General features: G+C 43.4%; 1 protein-coding gene across 1 annotated transcript in view; it reads right to left on the bottom strand.

The window, feature by feature from the left end:
• Nucleotides 1-8,495: 8,495 nt before the first annotated feature.
• Nucleotides 8,496-22,988, bottom strand: part of cstpp1 (centriolar satellite-associated tubulin polyglutamylase complex regulator 1) — a gene marked incomplete at its 3' end in the record, with an annotated part of 37,456 nt that continues 22,963 nt past the window's right edge. Inside the window, exons 5-9 of the mRNA XM_084335505.1 lie at nt 19,488-19,573; nt 16,681-16,882; nt 15,024-15,133; nt 10,715-10,778; nt 8,496-8,664 (exon numbers count right to left, since the gene is read on the bottom strand). Coding sequence (XP_084191631.1) covers nt 8,496-8,664; nt 10,715-10,778; nt 15,024-15,133; nt 16,681-16,882; nt 19,488-19,573 — 631 coding nt within the window. The remainder of the gene's footprint in view (nt 8,665-10,714; nt 10,779-15,023; nt 15,134-16,680; nt 16,883-19,487; nt 19,574-22,988) is intronic.

Raw genomic sequence — 22,988 nt, 5'->3', positions numbered from 1 at the left:
TCGTATCATCCAATTCAACCCTCCCCTGTCACGGACGCTGTTTCTTGCCTCCCACAAGCCGGCTGCAATGTGGACTAAGTCATACATAGCACAAGTCCCCTCCGGTACTTGAGGTAACAGCAGTCGCATCTTTTCACCTGCGCAGCTCGATCTCTCAGTGGCGAGGAGTAACGCGTGGGAGGCTCACGCTGCCCCCGACACTTCCTGATTCTACTGCGCAGGCGCACCAACCGACCTGTAGGAGTCGCTGTCCACAACGTCCGATCCCCACCCATCAGTTTCCCACCCCCTAATACGGCCAATGTGTATTAGTACGGACGACCAGCTAAACTGAAAGCAAATGTGGAGCGCTGGGCTCGAACTGACGAGCCCAGCGTCTCCAGCATTTCGTGGCGAGTGCCTTGCCCACTACGCCACGTAGCCGCCCAGGAAGAAGAAAACTCTTATTGTACCTGCCCCTACACACATACAGTACACTGATAGACTCTTCATAGTGCAATGTTTACCAAACCAAACCAAATGTACATACATATTTTGAAAAAATGAAAACATCAACACAATGACATTAACATAAATGAATACATTTTGTCTATCTGTTAGTTAAATTGCATATTTACTGAGGTTCATTCATTTATACACATTTGTCTATATACTGTGTATACTGTTGTATTATATCATGTATTATTCTATATTATACCTCTATATACTATATAATTGTATCATACAGTAGAGAAAAAGATATTGCACCTTAGTAGTCAATGACATTATTGCACATGTCCCAAACATCTGTCGTATTGCACAGACATGTATATATTATAGTGAGGTAGATGTAGTATTGCACAGACATGTATATATTATAGTGAGGTAGGTGTCGTATTGCACAGACATGTATATATTATAGTGAGGTAGGTGTCGTATTGCACAGACATGTATATATTATAGTGAGGTAGATGTCGTATTACACAGACATGTATATATTATAGTGAGGTAGATGTCGTATTGCACAGACATGTATATATTATAGTGAGGTAGATGTCGTATTGCACAGACATGTATATATTATAGTGAGGTAGATGTGGTGGCAATAGACAGATTGCCAGCTCCAGACAGTTGGCCACAAACCCATGCAAAGTCAATGGGGTTGAACTCCTGTCTGCACAAGCTAAGTGAAGCTCACTGAAATCTACACAGAATAGATCTCAGCGAGCTTCAGTTAGCTTGTACAGACAGGAGCTCGAGCTGCATTGACTTTGCATTGGTTTGTGGCCAACTGTCTGGAGCTGGTGTGAGGAACAGCATGGATTGTGCTGATTAAGAACTCATTATTGCCAAGTAAGAAATAGAGCTAGGGTTCCAAAAATCTGAACTGTCCCTTTAAGATGAGATCTTTGTACATCTCCATGAGGACATTGTAGTCAGCAGCACACAATGTATTAGAACAGACATGATTAATAAACAAATACATTAATTAAAGGGGAATTACACCACAAAGCAACATTTTGAGGTGTAACTAATGAATTATCTGTTGCCAAAGCGCTCTCTGCTCAGTACCATCAGCCACAAAAGCTGCTCATCAGTTTGAGCTGTATGTCATGATGACAGGTAGCTCTACGTCTGTTTGAGCTGTATGTCATGATGACACGTAGCTCTACGTCTGTTTGAGCTGTATGTCATGATGACACGTAGCTCTACGTCTGTTTGAGCTGTATGTCATGATGACACGTAGCTCTACGTCTGTTTGAGCTGTATGTCATGATGACACGTAGCTCTACGTCTGTTTGAGCTGTATGTCATGATGACACGTAGCTCTACGTCAGTTTGAGCTGTATGTCATGATGACACGTAGCTCTACGTCTGGTGGTTTATGTCTTGCTCAAGGACACGGAATCGAACAGGGAACCTTCTGATTACCAGACGACCGCTCCACTTGCTGAGCCTGTTGGCTGACACCACAACGTGTCTTGCTGTATAGTCCTCCGTAAAGCAGGAGGCTGATGCAGGTGCAGTGGTTTAGGTTCATGGCCTGTGAGCTGATTTTACTCTGTAACAAAGCAATGCGTCTACAAATACAAGACATCCAGAGTGGAATTCCCCCTTTAAGAAGATAAAATGTGATGAATCTAGTATAGAGTGCAGACGCAGAACACAGCAAAGTCATCTTGGACGGTTCTTTTTTATTAGTGATGTCACGCGTAACATCACATAAATATACTGCTCATATAACATCAATATCATCAAAGCACATGTAAGTTATGAGGTAACGGTGCAGTGGTTAACTGGTACATCTCAGACAGACAGATCAGTGGTTAACTGGTACATCTCAGACAGTCAGATCAGTGGTTAACTGGTACATCTCAAGACAGACGAGGAAATTCAAATCAGTGGTTAACTGGTACATCTCAGACAGACAACATTCAGATCAGTGGTTAACTGGTGAATGAATGAATGAAAACTTTATTTAACAGATTGCAGAATGGGTACAATACAGTACGGCTCAATACATAGAATTGTTAAGGGGATGCAGACCAGAGAAAGACGTTTGTCTTGTTTACATCAGGGTCCCCCATTTTCAATTCATAGTGACATTTATGACATACACAACACATGACATCATGACATTTATGGCATAGGGACATACATGACATACAGGTATATAGTACTGTTACATTTGTGACATGATATGCAAATATACAGTACTGTTACCCATAGATCCTGACAGAGTATATACATATGATGGGGAGGAGACTGTACATTAGGAGGGGGTGGGTGGGAGAGAAATATACATACGGTGGGGAGAGAATATATACATACGGTGGGGAGGAGACTGTCAATAGGAGGGGGTGGGGGGGTTTGGACATTTACGGTGGCCAGTTTCGAATTGCAGCCTCCCGTAGGTGCTCTTTTAGAGCGGTTTTGAATGTGGGTAGGGATTCACATTCCTTTACAGCTTTGGGTAGGGCGTTCCACATTGATGTGGCATAATTGCGAAACGTGTTTAGTCCCTTGTTTTAGCCGAATCTGGGTTTAACATGATTTGTTGAGCTTCCTCTGGTGTTGTGGTTGTGGTATTCACTGACCTTTGGGAAGTATTTTGACATGTACATGGGTACCTTAGTCGTATAGTGTATCTTGTAGACCAGGCCCATTGCAAGTTGCTGTACTCTGTCTACTTTAAGCCATCCTAGGTTGTCAAAGTGGGCAGGGGTGAGGTGGGTTCTAGGAGTAAGGTCAAGTAGTAGTCTGACCAGTTTGTTTTGTGATGTTTGTAATCTTGTTTTTAGTGCCTTTGAGGTGCTTTGGTACCATGAGGTGCAAGCATAGTCGTAGTACCCTTGAATGAGTGCTCCTGCCAGAGTCTTCAGGGTATTCTTGTTTACCAGAGAGGAGATCCGGTACAAGAATCTAGTTCGTTGGTTGACATTTTTTATTACCTTGGATGCCATTTTGTCACAGGGAAGATTTGCCTCTAGGATGGACCCTAGGTATGTAATTTCATCTTTCCTTGTGACAATATTGTCATCCACTGTAACTGAGAAGCTGAGTTTGTTATTATTATGTTACATCTCAGACAGACAACATTCAGATCAGTGGTTAACTGGTACATCTCAGACAGACAACATTCAGATCAGTGGTTAACTGGTACATCTCAGACAAACAACATTCAGATCAGTGGTTAACTGGTACATCTCAGACAGACAACATTCAGATCAGTGGTTAACTGGTACATCTCAGACAGACAAGGACATTCAGATCAGTGGTTAACTGGTACATCTCAGACAGGACGACAACATTACAGACACACAGTAGTGAGATGCTCCACCAGAGACACACAGTAGTGAGATGCTCCACTAGAGACACAGTAGTGAGATGCTCCACCAGACACACAGTAGTGAGATGCTCCACCAGACACACAGTAGTGAGATGCTCCACCAGACACAGTACTGAGATGCTCCACCAGACACACAGTAGTGAGATGCTCCACCAGACACACAGTAGTGAGATGCTCCACCAGACACACAGTAGTGAGATGCTCCACCAGAGACACAGTAGTGAGATGCTCCACCAGAGACACAGTAGTGAGATGCTCCACCAGAGACACAGTAGTGAGATGCTCCACCAGAGACACAGTAGTGAGATGCAAGGAGGCAGGCTGTGGTTGTGGTGAGAAGGGAGGGAGGATAAACAGTCTGATTAGACTGTCCCAGAGAAGTGAAGTGTCTAGATCCTATAGCCGAAAATTACATCTGTGCGTGTATTTATAATGTTTAAGTGGTGGGAAAGTTTAAGGTAAGGAATACGTTTCTATACACATTTTTAGGTGAGAATTATGAGTTATGGCTTTGCAGCTATAGGTTCCCATGGAAACGTCCTTTTGGGTAGGGATGCACCGATCCGATATTGATATCGGATATCGGCCCCGATATCACTAAAATAGCTGTATCGGGTATCGGTTAAAAAATATATATATATATCGGATATTTCTTCTTTTTTTTATAATTTTTTTTTATAATATAATATAATAAGAATTAAAATAAGAAATAACAAATAATTTATATCTTATGTGTTAATTTGTTACATTTAGTTTCACTAAGTTAGGAAAGTATAATGTTTTAAGTCAAGCCTGATGTTGCCTTGCACAAAAGAATGACCCCAGTCTCTTCCACACAGTGAGGCATACAGTTTACTCATTGGCCGCCGGGGATTAGCCTTATCCTGTGGTAGTTACTGGCATGCTGTAAACGATGGGAGTTAGTCACCTTGTTTGTAGAGCTAAATCTATATTCTATATTATCAGGCACGTGCACACATAGAGCCCAAGGGGTGCTTGAGCACCTGCCTTTTTGAGCCTCGTAAAAAAAGTGCCCTTTTTGAAGATTTTTTTTTTAAATAAATTCGTTATGCATAGACTGCCCTTCCAACTGAAAAATGTCAGGATAGTAGGGGTGTAATGGTACACACTAGCCACGGTTCGGTACGTACCTCGGTATTGGGGTCACGGTTCGGTACGAGTTCGGTACAACAGAAAAAAAATATTTATAATTATTATTAATATAATTTGTTTGTAATTTATTTTTTACATTTAATTTTTTTTTAAATGTATATATTATATTTATGATAATTATTATTATTATTAAATAGAATAATTTTCTATAGGCTTGCCGTGGTAATTAGTGATACTGGTGTCATTCTGTGTTCAGGCATCCACTTGCTTACTGCCCCTTTAACAACGTATCCTTGCTAAGTTTCAGTTTCACTTCCAGAGAGAATTTTACTTCACGACCAGACTGAATACTAGAGAACAGATGATATGTTACAACAATGGCAGAGGATTATTTGGATTTAAACACAGTGGAGCTCAGATGATCTGTCCGGAAAAGTAGGTTCTTCTTTTTATTTGATTGTGCCTGTGAGTCCGGCGGGGGAGAATGTTGATGCGTTTGTCGGCGACGCGTGTGTGTTTCTTTCCATTGGTTTCATTTGGTTAACAGTATTGGGCGCACAAGAAAACGAAAGAAAACTGTAATGACCCTGCAGCTGTTCCGTGCACTTTCGCCGCTCTGAAGTCTGAGCTCGGTGTGCCCGGCCACGAGCGCTGTTCTCGCACGGACCTCGCGAGTGCCTGCATGTGGGTGTGTTTGCGCTGTGGGGCGCATTCGTCGCATGGGTGCGCGTGCGCGTACCGCACCGTGACGGCTGTACCGTAAATTCACGGGACGAATACACGTACCGTTACACCCCTACAGGATATAATCAAAATATTAGGTAAAGAGAGAGAGATGCCCCATATTCCATTGCAGTTTGCACGGCCTCCTCAGCGTGCCTCTCCGCGGACCTATATATTTTATGCATAGCGTGGGTGGTGATGATGATGATGATAGAAACCGCTGTGGCGCATACAGTTGAATGCTGGTATTACACTCACTGAGGGACACGAAGAAGTCAAGTCTGATGGGATTTGGGAATCTCAAATACAAATCGGGATTGGAATAAAAAATGCATTTATATTAAACAATACAGAATATACAGCACTTCTTGGGGTCTGTAGGGTAAGCACTTATTCCCTCCCCCCTGAACATTTATGGAGATGTATGGGCCTTTTAAGTCAGTGATAAAAGTATCTTTCAAGGATAAGTGAGCTCCTGCACTGATTATTATAGTTCGATATTCAATATTTGATCACCAAAACCCCCCAAAAAGCATAAAAAGGGGGCCCCCCCGCCCGAATAGGGCCCTTAAAAATCGGGCTTGTGCGCTACGCGCGCTCGGTTAAAACACACAGGTATAGTGCCCTTCTCAGCCTTTGAGCACCTGCCCCTTTAAAGTCCTGTGCACGTCTCTGTATATTATAGCCATGGATACAATACTATAGTCATTTGACATTCAGTTTCTTCCGGTCAAGATGCAAAAAAGAGATCATTTTTCCATCCATACGTTCCTGTGTTATACCGTGGTGAATATAAGTGTTTTAGAGCGGTCTAGGGTAATTCATGAAATGCTTAGTTATGGCAGTATACGTCGATTCCATTGTAGACGTTGCCATTTCTTGCCTGAACCCGCTATTGTTCCGAAATCAAATCTAGATCATAGCTATTATGTTCCATCATGAATGCACGTTTCTGATTATTTGAGTAACGGCATTCGCATTGAACACTAAAAACGGTTATCGGCCCGATCGGTGTGAAAGCATTGCAGGATCAAGCTAAAATTGACGTCAAATCGCCCTTACCTGTGGCCGGGAGTAATCCAAAAAGAATATTCCAATTGTTTGATCGCCATCTGCTATATCCAATGTCCATTTGCTCGACAGCATAATTCACCACAACATATGGATCGGAGATATTTTACGGGCTTCGATGGAACCGGGACAACCGTTGGCCTTGCCCAACAAGGGAAAATGAAACCCGAGACCTGGGGCCGCCCCACAGAGAAAGATACAAGGGTAGAAAGGGTGCTCGATACTGCCGTCTAGCGTGATGCGGCCGGTATTGCACTTTTACATTGGCATGAGGATTCCCCATGTTAACCCCGAGTCAGTGGGCCTGTAATGAATAGAAATATCGAATAAAAGAAATAACGATCAAATAACGTATATCTACGTGGTTGGCGTTCAACAGTTGTCAGACAAACACGTATATAAGCGTTGTCGGAGTCCAATGAGTTAATTAATTAATTAATAATACAATGGGTATTTACATTTAGTCATTTAGCTGACTCTTTTATCCAAAGCGACTTACAAGTTCTGTACGACAAGTCATCAGGAAGGGCACAACTCTATCAGCTGAGTAACAATGTTCATCAAAGTGTTGAGTGCTACAGTGTAGGTTAGTATATTAGGACAAGTGCATGACAGTAAGGTTAGTTGGGGTTCGATTTTTTTTTTCATTTCAGATAATGGTATGGGTATCGGATCGGTACTCAGTATCGGCCGATACCCAAAGCCAGGTATCGGTATCGGGACTGAAAAAGTCGGATCGGTGCATCCCTACTTCTGGGCTATGGGATCTAGACACTATTGAGCCGCTACAGCGTCCCAGCTCGTCAGTGCATATATGGGCCACACAATTTCCTCATATCTGCTCAACTTAACCCTTTCACTGCCACACGACAAAGGGTTAACCCTTTCACAACCCCACTACAGAAATGTAACCCTTTCACAACCACACTACAGAAGGTTAACCCTTCACTACCACACTACAGACGGTTAACCTTCTGTAGTGTGGCAGTGAAAGGGTTAATCACACACCGAGCTCAGCTACAGGATTGTTGTAATGTTACATATAGTCTGGTGGGAAAGACAAACAACAAAACTCACCACAGCTTTGTAAAAGTCCACTGGAATAGGGAGGTGTCGCCTCCTGTAACCACTACACCTCCCTATAGCTCCATCTGTAGTTAAAACCTTTACTGTGTTCTTCTTCTCGAATAGCTCCATCTGTAGTTAAACATTTACGGTGTTCTTCTTTTTTGGCCAAATTGATATTCCTGCCTAACTGTAATCTCCTCACACTGCTGCATCGCCCTGGTTTAGTGCCTATGTCCTCAGCCAATCAGAACGTGTGTTACGTAAAAAAATTACATACACAGATGGCGATCGCATGACTTAGGCAAGTATAACAACTGCCTTAGTGTATGACATGTAAAGTATGTATGTACGAGGAAAAAATGCCTAAGTCACGATATATTTTGTTTAAAAGTCACCTTATTTTGTTACGCAATGGTTGTGTTTTTGCAAACTAGTTGATACACCTTGTGGAACTTATTTTCAAAATATAACTTAAAAACTCATACACATTTGCTGGAAAACTTGTTTTTTCTTCTTTTCCAAAAATCGTGAAAAATTACTTATCGCAATTATCGTACGAGGCTAACGATATCTAATATTACAACCATCACGTCACTGCTTGGTGTGTGCGTGCATGCTGCGAGTCATGATGTCCTGCGGGGGGCCAGGATGCTGCTGCTGCTGCTGCTCGGCCCAGCGGGAAGCTGAAGCCTCAGTTCTCAGAGGAGTCCGTCTCCTCTGTGGAGCCGTCGCTCTCCACCTCCATCCTCCTGCGGTGGTGGAGGCTCCTCCTGGGGGAGGCCTTCCTCTGTACCTCCTTCAGAGCTCCCAGCGCACTGTGGCCGCTGTTACTGCCTGGACTCACCGCCAGCTGAGCTACACTGAGGAGGAGAGGAGAGAGGAGGAGGACAAACAAGGACAATATAGAATATAGGTTATACTGTATATATATAAAATATAGGTTATTTCTACACATTTCACCTCAAAATGCAGTCAATTCTAATTTCACTCAACATAAAATAACATCACATTTAATTATTTTCTCTGAATGTGATTATTTTGAGACACTGTCTGTCACCCTTGTCTGCATATGTGTGTGTATGTGTGTGTTTGTACTGTGCAGTGTGTGCGTGTGTGTTTGTGTATATGTGTTTGTACTGTGCAGTGTGTGCGTGTGTGTGTACTGTGCAGTGTGTGTGTGTGTGTGTGTTTACAGTTGATAACAAGCCACTGAGAGTCTACGCACGTCATGAAACATATACCTATCTGGGTCATACATTTAATGTGGCAGGTGAATGGGAACAACAAGTGAGTGAAATTATCTCTGATTACTCAACCAGATTAGATTTAATTGATTCATCGCCCCTGCCACTCATCATGAAACTTGAAGCAGTCAGACAGATAGCCCTGGTCAAAGTTCAGCACCTATTCTCAAATGTACATATTCCTCGCAAATTTCTTTTTGAGATGAACAATAAAACCGTACAGATGGTGAGACAATGGACTGGACTGAGCACTCACTCAACACGGGACATCATATTCCATACCATGCGGAGGGGCGGCCTGGGTGTTCCCAACTTTGAATGGACGTACATTGCCACGAGACTCAGTCATCTTCTCAACATGCTGAACAGTGACGACCAGCAGGTCAGAGAGCAGGCCAGAGCCTCTCTGTTCTTAGACCTGCAGCGACGCAAGGTCCCCCTGGCATGTGGGTCGGATCCAAACTTCCTGGGTTACAAGAGGAAACCAAGTGGAAAGCTGGACAGCCGCGCCCCCGGATTTGGGGTGTGGTCTGACTGGCCAGACCTGAATGACCTATGCGGCTGGTCCAACGTGGCCCTGGAGTGGGTGGGGCCGGACTCAGACGCTGTTAATGTTTCTGAGGAGATCATCTCTGACCCTACCATCTCCGTGAAGGCCACCATTGACATCTGTGGAACGTGAACTGCCACTTACCAATGCCCGTGGCCATCTCATGTCGGCACAACAACAACGCCAACGTCAACACTGGACTGAGCTTAAACTGCAAGGGAAGCTTGCCTGTCTCCCTGCCGCTGACCACTCTGTCTCGCATGCAGTTTTAAAAAATGTAGCTATTGATGAGAGCATCATCATTTTTACTTTAAAAGCTAGGCTACAGGTTTTACCATCGAAGCTCAACCTTTCCATCTGGTTCCCTGGCAGTCATAGCCCACACTGCATACACCATGGTCATGAACAGACAACAGAAACCATGTCTCACATACTCAATGGCTGTCATGCTCTACATTTGTAGGCATGATAGGATCGTGGATCTGATTGCAAACAGTGTCAGTTCCACACTCGGGTCACCTGCAACATATAAGCTGTATAAGCACACCAGTGTGAAGCCATATATGTTCAATCTGTGTAGGGACAATTCACTGTTCTCAGGTATTTCAGCAAACACCCCCGATGTTGTTGTTGTTAATGAGAATAACAGAGAGGTTCTCACCTTAGAAGTTGGCTGCACGTTTGACTACAGTCTAGAGGAAGCCTTTACAACCAAAATATTAAAGTACCAATTGTTAGAGCATACCATATCACAACTCGGCTACAACTGTAAACTTTTAGTCTTCATATTTGGAAGCCTGGGTCATGTTCATAAGTTGGGTGTTAGAGGCCTTCAGATGGCCAGTCTTCCGAAGAGAAGAGCCAAACAATTAGCAAGATATTGCTCAGTGTCAGCAATTATTGGCAGCCGCGCAATTTGGAGAAGACGCTGCTATCTGTATCCATGAGCTGTGTGTTGATTGTCAGGTTCATCATCCATGTGTGTGTGTAACTTTGGTTGCCATTGTCAATTTGGGCACGAATGTATCAGAATAACCCACAATGTACAAGTGCACTGATAATATTTGTGTCCTTTAAACATTGTCTTTATGTGGACATAAATAAAGATGTGCTCACAGTTTATCCAGCTCCTGGTCCATCTCTGGGTCGACCAGCAGGTCTGACTTGTTGGGCAACACTCCTGGAGACAGAGAGAGACTTTCAACAAGCCGTTACTGTGTAACAAGGACACAGTGTCATAGAAGCAGTGGCGCATGAACTGGTCATAGAAGGTGTCTTGCATGTAAGTCGCCACTAGGGGGCAGAGTGGCTAACCGTGAGTGAATGACTGAATTACTGAATGATTGTCTATGACAGACCTGGGCATTGTACTCTGACCGGCCCGCAAAAGATTACATGATAATTAGATTTATTTTAATTTTGAATTTTTTTATTTTCATGTCAACGTTCACACGCACAATATACGCTTACCTAGGATTTGACTTGATTCAACAACAAAGCAGTCGGGGCAAGCCGAAAACGGTCGAAAGTGTGGTTATTTGAAGTTTGGATTTTTTTTTTTTTACAACTGAGGTAGGTAGATTACATTTTTAGAGACTAAAGTACAGAAAAAAGGTACCGTTGGGTACCGGTATCGATTCACAGGTACCGGTACCGTATCGGTTCAAATGTGAACGTTACCCATCCCTACTGAACACACAACTGCAGGGAAGGGCATTTTTGCTCATGAAATGCATAGCCATGTAAAAACCTTCATGACAAAGTTGCAATTAATTTCAAGGCAACTAGGCAGCAACAATCTCAAACACATGAAAACCCTGAAAGAAGTCAAACCATCAGCTGATCACCGGCACAGGTACTCATCCATGTTGGGAGCACTGCATGATGAATTTTCAAGGCGTTTTCAAGATTTCAAAAAGGTTGAGGATGAAATGCAGCTGGTTTCCTCTCCCTTTACCTGCAGTGTTGATAGTTGTTCAGCTTGAACTCATTGACCTGCAGTCTGATTCACTACTGAAAGAGCACTTTAAGTCAGCATCACTGCTAGAGTTCTACTCTGCTCTCAAGGAGGAGAACTTTCCAAACATGAGGAGACATGCTCAGAAGATGTTGGTTCTCTTTGGATCCACCTATATGTGAACAGACATTCTCGGTCATGACGTTTACCAAGTCCAGGTACAGATCCTCTCTCACTGATGAACATCTGGCAGCTGTGCTTCGCATCTCCACCTCAGACATTCAACCTGACTTTGATGGACTTGTTAAAGCTCAACAGAGACTGGATTTCTCACACTGAATGAAAAAAAAAAGAACTGAAGAACACTAAAATGTGGAAATATAACAAGTGAAATGGGACACTTGATATTTTTTCTTTTCTTTTTTTGCACAGTTCTGAAAACATTAAATGTTTAATATAGGCATGTAAAGTAAAAAAGGCTACAAAACTGGGACACTTTTCTTTACACAGTTCAGTGACATGTCTTGTTTATTTTGGCTATAAGATGATGTGATGTCTTTAGAAAGCTAAGAAAATCCTTGTTTCAATAGTATATGAAACTCAAAATGCCCTTTGTTATTAATGTTTCACATTTTGTTTATCATTTTGGAAATAAATTCTATTTGAATAAATTATATTTTTGAAAGCTAACCTCACCTTTTAATTGCCAAATAATAACATACACTCTTACCAGGGGTCAAAACAATGCCATTTACTGCTTTTTATATAGAGAGAGCGCACCAAAGCATACAATGACGGCCTAGTGGCAGGCAACATGAATGACCACAAGGTGGCGCGACACAACGTAAGGAGGACAGTGTCAGAGGCCAAACGGCGCTACAGGGATAAAATTGAACTCCAGTTTGAACAAGCTGACTCTAGAGCTATGTGGCAGGGGCTCAAAACGATGACAGACTACAAAGGCGCCTCCCTCAAACTGAACAGTGACATCTCCTTAGCAAATGACCTCAATACCTTCTATGCGAGGTTTGATGCTGGTAATAACAACACCAGCTCACAAGCCTCGGCAATGGGGGGGGGGGGGGTCGGCTGCTGATGGAGGCGCAGTGTTCAGGGTAACAGAGCATGAGGTGAGGCGGACCTTTAAAAAAGTGAATATCAGGAAGGCAGCAGGTCCGGACGGCATCCCCGGCCGCGTCCTAAAAGTCTGTGCCGACCAACTGGCCCCAGTATTCACTGACATATTTAACCTGTCCTTAGAACAGGCTGTCATCCCCACCTGCCTGAAGAAGTCCACTATTATCCCTGTACCCAAAAAATCCAAGCCTGCTTGCCTCAACGACTACCGCCCTGTAGCTCTCACCTCCATAGCCATGAAGTGCTTTGAGAAGCTAGTAAAGGGCTACATCTGCTCCTCCCTCCCCATCAACATGGACCCCCTGCAATTTGCATACCGCCCCAACAGGTCCACGGAGGACGCCATATCCCATGTGCTGCACACAGCAGCATCACACCTGGACAAGAGGCAGGGGAACTATGTGAGAATGCTATTCATCGACTACAGCTCGGCATTCAATACCATAGTCCCCTCCATACTCATAGCCAAGCTCAGGGACCTGGGCTTGGGCTATGACCTCTGCCAGTGGGTCTTGGACTTCCTGACAGACCCCAGGTGGTGAGAGCAGGCAACTGCACCTCCTCATCCATCACCCTCAACATAGGGGCCCCCCAGGGCTGTGTTCTGAGTCCCCTCCTCTACTCCCTGTACACACACGACTGTGTGGCTCAGCGGAGTAGCAATACAATCGTCAAATTTGCTGACGACACAGTGGTGGTGGGCCTGATCTCTGCCAACGACGAGAGGGCCTACCTGGAAGAGGTCAAGGTCCTGGCGGGATGATGCCAGGAAAACAGCCTCTCCCTGAACGTCAGCAAAACAAAGGAGATGATTGTGGACTTCAGGAGGTCGGGGGTCAAGGACTACAGCCCCCTCAGCATCGACGGGGCACCGGTTGAGAGAGTCAACAGCTTTAAGTACCTCGGAGCCTACATATCCGAGGACTTGACATGGACCACACACATTAACAGTGTGGTGAAGAAGGCACGACAACGCCTCTACTTCCTCAGGCGCCTAAGGAAGTTCCAAGTCAGCCAGAAGATCCTTAAGAACTTCTACTCATGTACAATAGAGAGCATCTTGACCGGCAACATCACCTCCTGGTTTGGGAATAGCACTGCACAAGACCGAAGCAGACTACAAAGAGTGACACGTTCAGCCGAACGCACAATTGGAGGGGGGCTCCCCACCCTCCAGAACATTTACTACAAGCGTTGCAAGGGCAAGGCTAAGAGAATCATTAAAGACTCCAGTCACCCGAACAACTGCCTCTTTGAACTGCTGCGGTCAGGCAAGCGATACCGGAGTCTCAAGGCGAGCACAGAAAGACTCAGAAGTAGCTTCTATCCCCAGGCCATCAGGCTGCTAAACGAACAATGAATGAACACTACACAACAACAACCACCAAACGCACATAGCACACACATCCACACGCACACACTCACTTTAAACAAACACACTGTAGCACCCACTCCACACACTTTATAGCACACACCCACTTTAAACAAACACACTGTAGCACCCACTCCCCACACTATATTTATGGATGAAGGATTGCACTACAACTCGTACACCTTACTGTAAATTGTACCTAAAATTGTACCTCATCCCATTTCTGCTTTGCACTAGATAGTACTGTACATTAGTACACTGCATAGTATTGTGTATTGTATATTATATGGTAACTCAGAACATTGTACATATGTCTATACCGAACACTGTGACCTAATTTTCTTCTTCTAAATTCATGCTATATTATGTTATTATGTTATTTGATACTATCTTGTCTAGCACAGTCTCTGGAGCGTAACAGTAAGAAGCATTTTGTATGAAAGTATTCTGTACTTCTGTATGACAACTATTAAAGAACTTGAACTTGTATATTATGCATAATTGAGTTTGGAATTTTGGCCCGGCCCTCCAACATATTTTCAGTTGCTCATTCGGCCCCCTGGGAAAAATAATTGCCCACCCCTGGTCTATGAGGTGCTTGTTAATTCATAGAGCATACAGCTAATGATACAGTATTAACATTAACAACTTGTTGATTCATAGAGCATACAGCTAATGATACAGTATTAACATTAACAACTTGTTAATTCATAGAGCAAACAGCTAATGATACAGTATTAACAACATGTTGATTCATAGAGCATACAGCTAATGACAGTATTAACAACTTGTTAATTCATAGAGCACACAGCTAATGGATACAGTATTACTAACAACATGTTGATGTGCAGAGTGAATATAGCCTATATTAAGATACGGATGACTCCCCATTCAAAGAGATAGAAGTCTGTTATCAAGACTTTGTATGTGATCAGGTTATGAGTGAAATCATAGCAAACCTATGTCATGGTTGACGGTGTCGTGTTTAGCCAAAGCCATTAAGAAACTGTAGTAGGAGGTCTTCACATTCTGATCCAACACCTCTCTCATACAAGACCTGGAGGGATAGCTGGAGAGAGAGAGAGAGAGAGAGAGAGAGAGACAGATATATATAGAAAGAGAGACAGAGATAGATATATACAGGAGTAGATAGATATAGAGAGACAGAGAGAGATAAAGAGAGAGATAGAGAGGAGACAGATAGACAAAGAGATATAGAGAAAGAAAGAGAAAGAGACAGAGATAGAGAAACAGAGAGAGAGAGAGAGAGAGAGAGATATAGAGAGAAAGACAGATAGATAGATAGACAGATATATAAGATAAGATAAGATATTCCTTTATTAATCCCCTTGGGGAAATTCGTGACACACACATACAGCTCAACGTCTCATTAATAATAACAACACCACAATCATTACATTTTTACAGTAACAATGGCACAGCATAAATTCAACAGACATGTACATTTGTTGACACATGTCATCTTACAGGAGGCCTGAGACACCATATGCGCGATAGTCGGCAGCATTCAAACACCGAGTAGTAAACAAGATGGATCGCGCCTGGTGACTGGAGGGAGGGCGGAATGAAGGGAGGGGGGGGACATGGGAGACTGGGGGACAGGAATTTGGTAATGAAGCAGTCTAAGGGCCCCCACCGACGCGCATCAGAGATATATAGAGAGAGAGATAAACAGAGAGAGAGAGACAGAGATAGATATATAGAGATATAGAGAGACAGAGATAAAGAGAGAGATAAAGAGAGAGATAGAGAGAGGAGACAGAGATAGAGACAGAGAGACATAGAGAGAGATAGAGAAAGAGAGAGAGAAACAGAGAGAGAAAGAGACAGAGAGAGAGATAGACAAGAAAGAGAGAGGAACATTTACACAGGCCCTTATTTTTCTGAGTCAAACCAAGCTATGTGTGTATGTATATATATATATATATATATATATATATATATATATATATATATATATATATATATATATATATATATATTAGGCCTCTCCCCGACTAAGGATTTGGATAGTCGACTATGATTGGCCAAAAGTTGCCGTTAGTCGACTACGGCTCCTTTCGACCGATTAGTCGACTAATCGACTAATAGGGGTCAGCCCTAGTATATATATATATATATATATATATATATATATATATATATATATATACACAGTTATACATCCTGATGAATTGAAAATGGGGGACCCTGGTGTAAACAAGACGAAAGTCTTTCTCTGGTCTGCATCCCCTTAACAATTGTGTGTATTGAGCTGTACTGTATTGTACCCATTCTGCAATCTGTTAATAAAGTTTTCAATCAATCAATCAATACACACATAGCTTGTGTATAACTCTATGCATTGAAATGTATTCATACTACATATCTCTAATGACATATATATATATATATATATATATATATATCATTAGAGATATGTAGTATGAATACATTTCAATGCATCAGTAAAATAAGAGCAATGGATGGATCAGTACTTGGTATCGTCCGATACTGAATGTTTAGAACTCTGAATCTGTATCTGCAGTGAAAAGGTTATATCGGTGCCTCCATAATTATGTTTTTTATTTTTATTTGTCTTATAATAAATTTTACCTGTGTTTAAACCTGTCACAGAAGCCCTCTATACACTCAGCGAGGAGAGAAGACTCCACCTCCTGCTGCTGCAGGCTGTCATTCTCCTCTCCCACCACCAGGGGGAAGTGCTCCACTGAGGTGGATGTGGGAACAATCACAGTGTTGGGACTCTTCCCTGATAACAGGTCCTGGTACATAGTCAGCACACTGTCCAAGAACTCTGCAGAGAGAGAGAGAAGGGGGAGGGAGGGAGGGGGGGAGAGAGAGAGAGAGAGAGAGGGGGGGAGAGAGAGAGAGACAGAGAGAGAGAGAGAGAGAGAGAGAGAGGAGGGGGCGAGAGAGAGAGAGAGGGGGGGCACTGGTGACTGGAAGGTTGGCAGTTTGAATCCCTGGACCAGATGTGAAAATCAGAGAGAAGTGAAGTAACATCACTCCTCTCCCCCTCAACAACCATCACCGACGTGCCCTTAACTGGTTCTGCGCCAAAAACGAGTTTACTCGTTATTGCCCGCCAATCTAATAACGCCAACAACGAGTAAACTCGTTTTTATGATCGTTATTTATTTTATTCGCTATTTGGCATTCATAATTCATCCAGGAAGCCTCCGGGAGCCAGCTGGACCCTGTCTGATATTGCAACGCCTCAATACCGCTGCCTGGTGGATTTTGGGCGAGTTACACTCTACTCTAAACCGGAAGTGGCGCTCTGTGCATCAGGGAAAAAGCTCTGCCAGAGATATCTTGTAACGTGGATCAATATACACACCTCGAGTGCATGGGATCACTTTCGAGATGCAAGAATCAATATGCTTTCGGCGTTTACAGAAAGAAGCATTTTGTATAAAAGTATTCTGTACTTCTGTATGACAACTATTAAAGAAACTTGAAACTTGAAACTTTATTGCGTCATACAAACGGAAAATGGATCTAGCAGATCAACATCAAATAATTGGAAAATATTTTCTCCAGACGCATCGGCCAGAGGTAAGAGGAATCTAACGTTATTTCCAGCTCGATTGTCCATTTATTTCATTGCAATCCATCTGATCAACGTATGGTGTCTTACTAAAGAAAGCCGTTACTGACAATCAAGGAATCATAAACGACCCCCCCCCCTTTCCTTCACGCATGATGGAGCATAATGTATAGCGATCATATGCATTTGAAAGCGTGTATAGGGACGAAACGCCAATCGATAATACGCGTCAGGGCCTATAACGTGCGTTGCACGTTCTAGGAATTACTGCTATACACAGTCTAAAAACATACTTATATTCTCGACGGTACTAACACGACAATGTATGAATGGAAAAATATAACGTTCCCACATCCGGAACGATAGATACCCGATGTTGAATGGGCCATAGTAATGTCGATATAGCTATAATATTTAAAAAGTTATAGCCCTGCAAAGAAGGTGAGCCACTCCATAGGGTTACAGCACTGGCAGAGAGTGGTATAAGATGGGCAAACTGCGTGGCAGACAATGTGTTAAGCAAGGCACTGAACCCCCCAAAATGCTCCAGTGTGACGTAAGCCGGTCCGACAGCATTCTGAGAACTAGTCATCCTCAGTTCCTGCAGTGTGGACACAACAGAAGAGGGTAGTTCCTCCAATACGTATTAGAACTATGAAAACATTCCTCCAAAGGGTGCGGCTGGGTAGCGCAGCGGACTAAGCGCTCGCCTACCACAGCAGAGACTCTGGGATCGAATCCAGCTGTCAGTGGTACCTCCGGCTTGGTTAGTCGTCCCTACTAACACAATTGGCAGTGTTAGCGGGTGAGAAGCCGTGGTGTATGTGTCCTGGTTGTTGTAAACAGCAACTCCTACTGGTCGGTCGGGGCGCCTGTTCAGCAGGGAAGGGATCTGGGGGAGATAGTGTGATCCTCCCACACTCTCCCAATGAGAGTCCTCGCTGTCAGGTGAAAATAAGCGTCTGGCTGACTCCACATGTATCGGAAGAAGGCATGTGGTAGTCTTCTCCCTCCCCAGGCCGACAGTAGGGGGCAAAAAGCGTGCAACGACCAGGAAGGGAATTGGCATAACGACTAAATTGGGATGGGAGAAAAATATGGAAAAAATAGGGGAAGAAAAAATAGATAAAAAAAAAGAAAACATTCCTCCAATAGTTATTAGAACTATGAAAACATTCCTCCAATAGTTATTAGAACTATGAAAAGGTTCCCCCAATAATTATTAGAACTATGAAAAGGTTCATCCAAGTTATTAGAACTATGAAAAGGTTCCCCCAATAGTTATTAGAAATATGAAAAGGTTCCCCCGAGTTATTAGAAGTATGAAAAGGTTCCTCCAATAGTTATTAGAACTATGAAAAGGTTCCTCCAATAGTTATTAGAACTATGAAAAGGTTCCCCCGAGTTATTAGAAGTATGAAAAGGTTCCTCCAATAGTTATTAGAACTATGAAAATGTTCCTCCAATAGTTATTAGAACTATGAAACGGTTCCTCCAATAGTTATTTGAACTATGAAAAAGGTCCTCCAATAGTTATTAGAACTATGAAAAAGGTCCTCCAATAGTTATTAGAAATATGAAAAGGTTCCTCTGCCTCATGTTGTAAATCGTTGCCAGATAGCTACAGCATTCGACCGACGTGATTGGCTCTCGACACGCGAACACCATGCTCATTGGTCACTTGGTGGGATCGCGCCAGTGTGCCATTGCGGTAAGAGGGCACAGTTAATGTGACTGTGGATACAATGGGACTCGGCACTTATGCCACGGGGAGAAGAGGAGAGAGGAGAAAGGAGAGAGGAGAGAGGAGAAGAGGAGAGAGGAGAGAGGAAAAAGAGTTCCCATGTACCTTGGTAGTAGAACTGTAACTGGAAAGCGTAGAGGAAGTCAGAGAACGTCATCAGGCAGTCGATGGCATCATCCATCAATACAATCCTAACGGGAGAGAAAACAGATGTTATGTTGTCACTTTTCTACAGTATTTATTCATGCATAGACCTGGGGTCCATGGCAAAGGTTTATAGATGTGTCCTCGCTAGTAGTTTTCACTACTACCAGAAGCAATACTCAACACACTCTGTAACACCTATTAACCTCAGACCTACCATCACAAAATCACTGAAAATGGCCCTTCTTAACCCATTCAGTGCCAACCACGAGATTAGTCGGGTTAACTCGCCATGTGTTGCGTGCCAAGACCAGAGAAAACTCGGGTTTTAATCGTTATTTCTTTTATTAGCAATATCCATTCATTTTTCATCCATCCAGCCTGACGTTATCATTGGGAATGGCTCTGAGCTCGAAAAGGGCGAATACCGCCGCCTATCGTCTCCCGGATGGTATTGCACATCATTGGATTGGATTGGATGGGACTGTGCATCAGAAAAAAACTCCGGTCCCGGGGTTTCCCTTCTCGGGCATGCAGTAGCTGTTACCACATTCACTGGGGAGGCTGGGAGCAGCGTCGATTATGTGTTTTGGACTATAACGTTGGATCAATAAACACGATCAATATTTGGAATGGCGATCAGGAATTGGATTAATCTTTTTGCAGAACATCTGGTGTGAGGTAAGGACCGTATTTTACCAGTATTGGGTTAATCAGATGTTTTTTTCTCCGCCATCGCAGCGTGTGTGTGTGTGTGTGTGTGTGTGTGTGTGTGTGTGTGTGTGTGTGTGTGTGTGTGCGTAACGTTAGTGCTGACCAAGTCATGGATAAGCGATTTTTCAGCCCGCTTCTCTAGCGTGCATAAGTACACATATACTATCGATAATCTAGCGTTTATTTGAAAACTATTCTTAAATCAGCCGAAAAATGCCAACTTGTTTTGTGTATTCCACTAAAGAGCTATTATCGCGGAATTTCTCTGGAATTACTAGACATCTCCAAAACTATACTCGTATTCAAAACGGTATAAAACGGAAATGTACCAATGAAAATACAATCCGTTTCGTACATGTTGACTGCAAGCAAGTCATTGATAAGCGACGGGTGTATTAGACCCATAGCCATAATTTAAGATATAGTTTAAGCGTTCGCAAATTTTCACATCCTCCCATTGACTTCAGTGCTGGCACGCTAGCTCTAATATGGTCATAAGGGCGTGGCTCTGAATGAGTTAATGTCAGATCGTTGAGCAACAAATCTTTCTTAATCAATGATCTAATAACTGAAACAAATGTGGCAATGCATGTTCCTAGTCGAGACCTGGCTAAACAACATTACTGGTGCGACAATGCTGATAGAAGCCCGTCCTTGCCGGTTGCTGCTATTTCATCTACATCGTTTGTATGTAATGACATTGACCTGGTGGTTATATCATTTAAATATCTTGCTATTGAAGTCAAAGCTGAACCGTCTCTGCTCATCATCACATTATACTGACCACCGAAATACTCATCACAATTTCAACAGGAATTCTCAGAGCTAATCTCGGTCAGTATCAGTAGATGTGAAAGATTAATCATACATGGAGATCTGAATATTCATATTCAAAAGAAGAAGAATGACCCCAAGGCTATTGAGCTTATCAAGCTACTGGACAGCTTTGAGCCAATACAACATGTATCACCAACATGGTATCACCCAAGACTTAGTGATAACAACAAGGCTGTTATCACTAAGTCTAAGTGTCAGTAATCGAATTACCTATATCCGACCATCACTTTGTATTTTTCTATGCTAACCTAAAATGAACAAAAATGACAAAAACGGTAACCGTTGTTAAGTGAAGAGTACTAGATGACATGGCAGAAGAAAAGTTCTCAAATATCATGAGACTAAGGGGGCTTTCTCATTAGAAACGGGTGCTCCGCTCCGTCCTCGCTCCGTCCTGAGTGCGAACTCCAGTGCGAACTCCCCCCCTCCCTCTCCCCCCCTGGTTTGTGTACACACTGCAGTCTGGTTCGCTCTGGTTTTTGTTTACGGTTTGCGTTTTGAGCGTGTAAGCTGCCGTAGGCGATGATGTCACTCTCGACCGTCAACACAAGCAGTTGAACAGATGGTGATGGAAACTGGATGCCCGATATAAAGAAACGAATAACCAATAAATATGAAGTTATCTTTGAGCCTCTGTTGTCAAGCCTTGTCAATATAACCCACCCCCTTTTCTCACGAATGGAACTTGTGTCGTGGAGTCCGCTTTGAGCGTTTCCTGGGTTAGTGGCTAACGCTAGTTAGATTAACCTATTTATGGGATAACTTAGCAGCTAACGTTAGCCCATTGCTTGCGTCAATTATATTTGCATGTCACTGGTCTATAGAAATAAATGCATTCGAACAAGAAACCAATGTATAGACACAATGGCAAAAAGAATTGCCAGGCCTAATGCGAGCCAGGGAAGTCTTGGGCTTGTAACGTGGCTTCATGTTTTCATCCACTGAGCCGTGAGGCTCAACATGCTTGTTTGGTTGAGGTCTGAACTCGCCAAATTGCCCATAAATATCGTTTTTGTTGGTATTGTTCAGTTGTTGCTGTATGTTTTTATCTGCCCAAAATTCAAGCAAGCATGAAAGCATTACAGTAATGACATGTGTGTCACAAAGTTGATACAGCAAGCCTCTTCCGTGTTTTGGTACAAGCTTGCACACCACGGCCGCTCCGTCGTCGGGGGCGCTGGTCCGCACCCGAGACCACCTATTCCAGCGGTCCAGGTTTGGAGCGAATCAGCGTCCCCGGGGACGCAGGGGAGCGTTCTCATCAGGGACAATCACACCCTTTTTTGGTGCGATCGCGCTCTGATTCGACCCCGAATGGCTAGTGTGAAAGCCCCCTAACTGAACCATCCAGCCTGGACGCGTGTAGGTTTTTACCAACGCACTTTCAGTTCCGCGTTCGGGTTCCGCGATCTGATTGGCCACTGACGTTTCTCTCAGCGCCAATCGCGTTACGCCTAGTTCTATCACTGGTTAAGCTTGGCGACTCTTTCGAAGTTGGTTAAGGTTAGAGTTTGTCTTAGAGCAGGGCGATAGACCACCAGCCCTGATTCCAAACTCTAACCATAATCAACTTCGAAAGAGTCGCCAAGCTTAACCAGTGATAGAACTAGGCGTTAGCTAGCTAGCAGGCTGTTAGAGGCAGAACTAGGCATAACGCGATTGGCGCTGAGAGAAACGTCAGTGGCCAATCAGATCGCGGAACCCGAACGCGGAACTGAAAGTGCGTTGGTAAAAACCTACATGCAGCCTGGACTGCTCTTTAAACTGCATGGTTGAACATCTCAACAACAGCCTATAATTTACACTGGATGCTGTCGCTCCATTGAGGTAAAAAAAATAAGTCAAGTGACTTATTCAAGTGTCAAGTCAATAAGTCAAGTGGCCTCCCGACCACTGCCACCAAGCCTCTTC

The sequence above is a fragment of the Notolepis coatsorum genome (genome assembly GCF_963971535.1).
Source record: "Notolepis coatsorum genome assembly, chromosome: 18".
NCBI classification, from domain to species: Eukaryota; Metazoa; Chordata; class Actinopteri; order Aulopiformes; family Paralepididae; genus Notolepis; species Notolepis coatsorum.
This window is presented reverse-complemented; position numbering and strand designations above follow the sequence as displayed.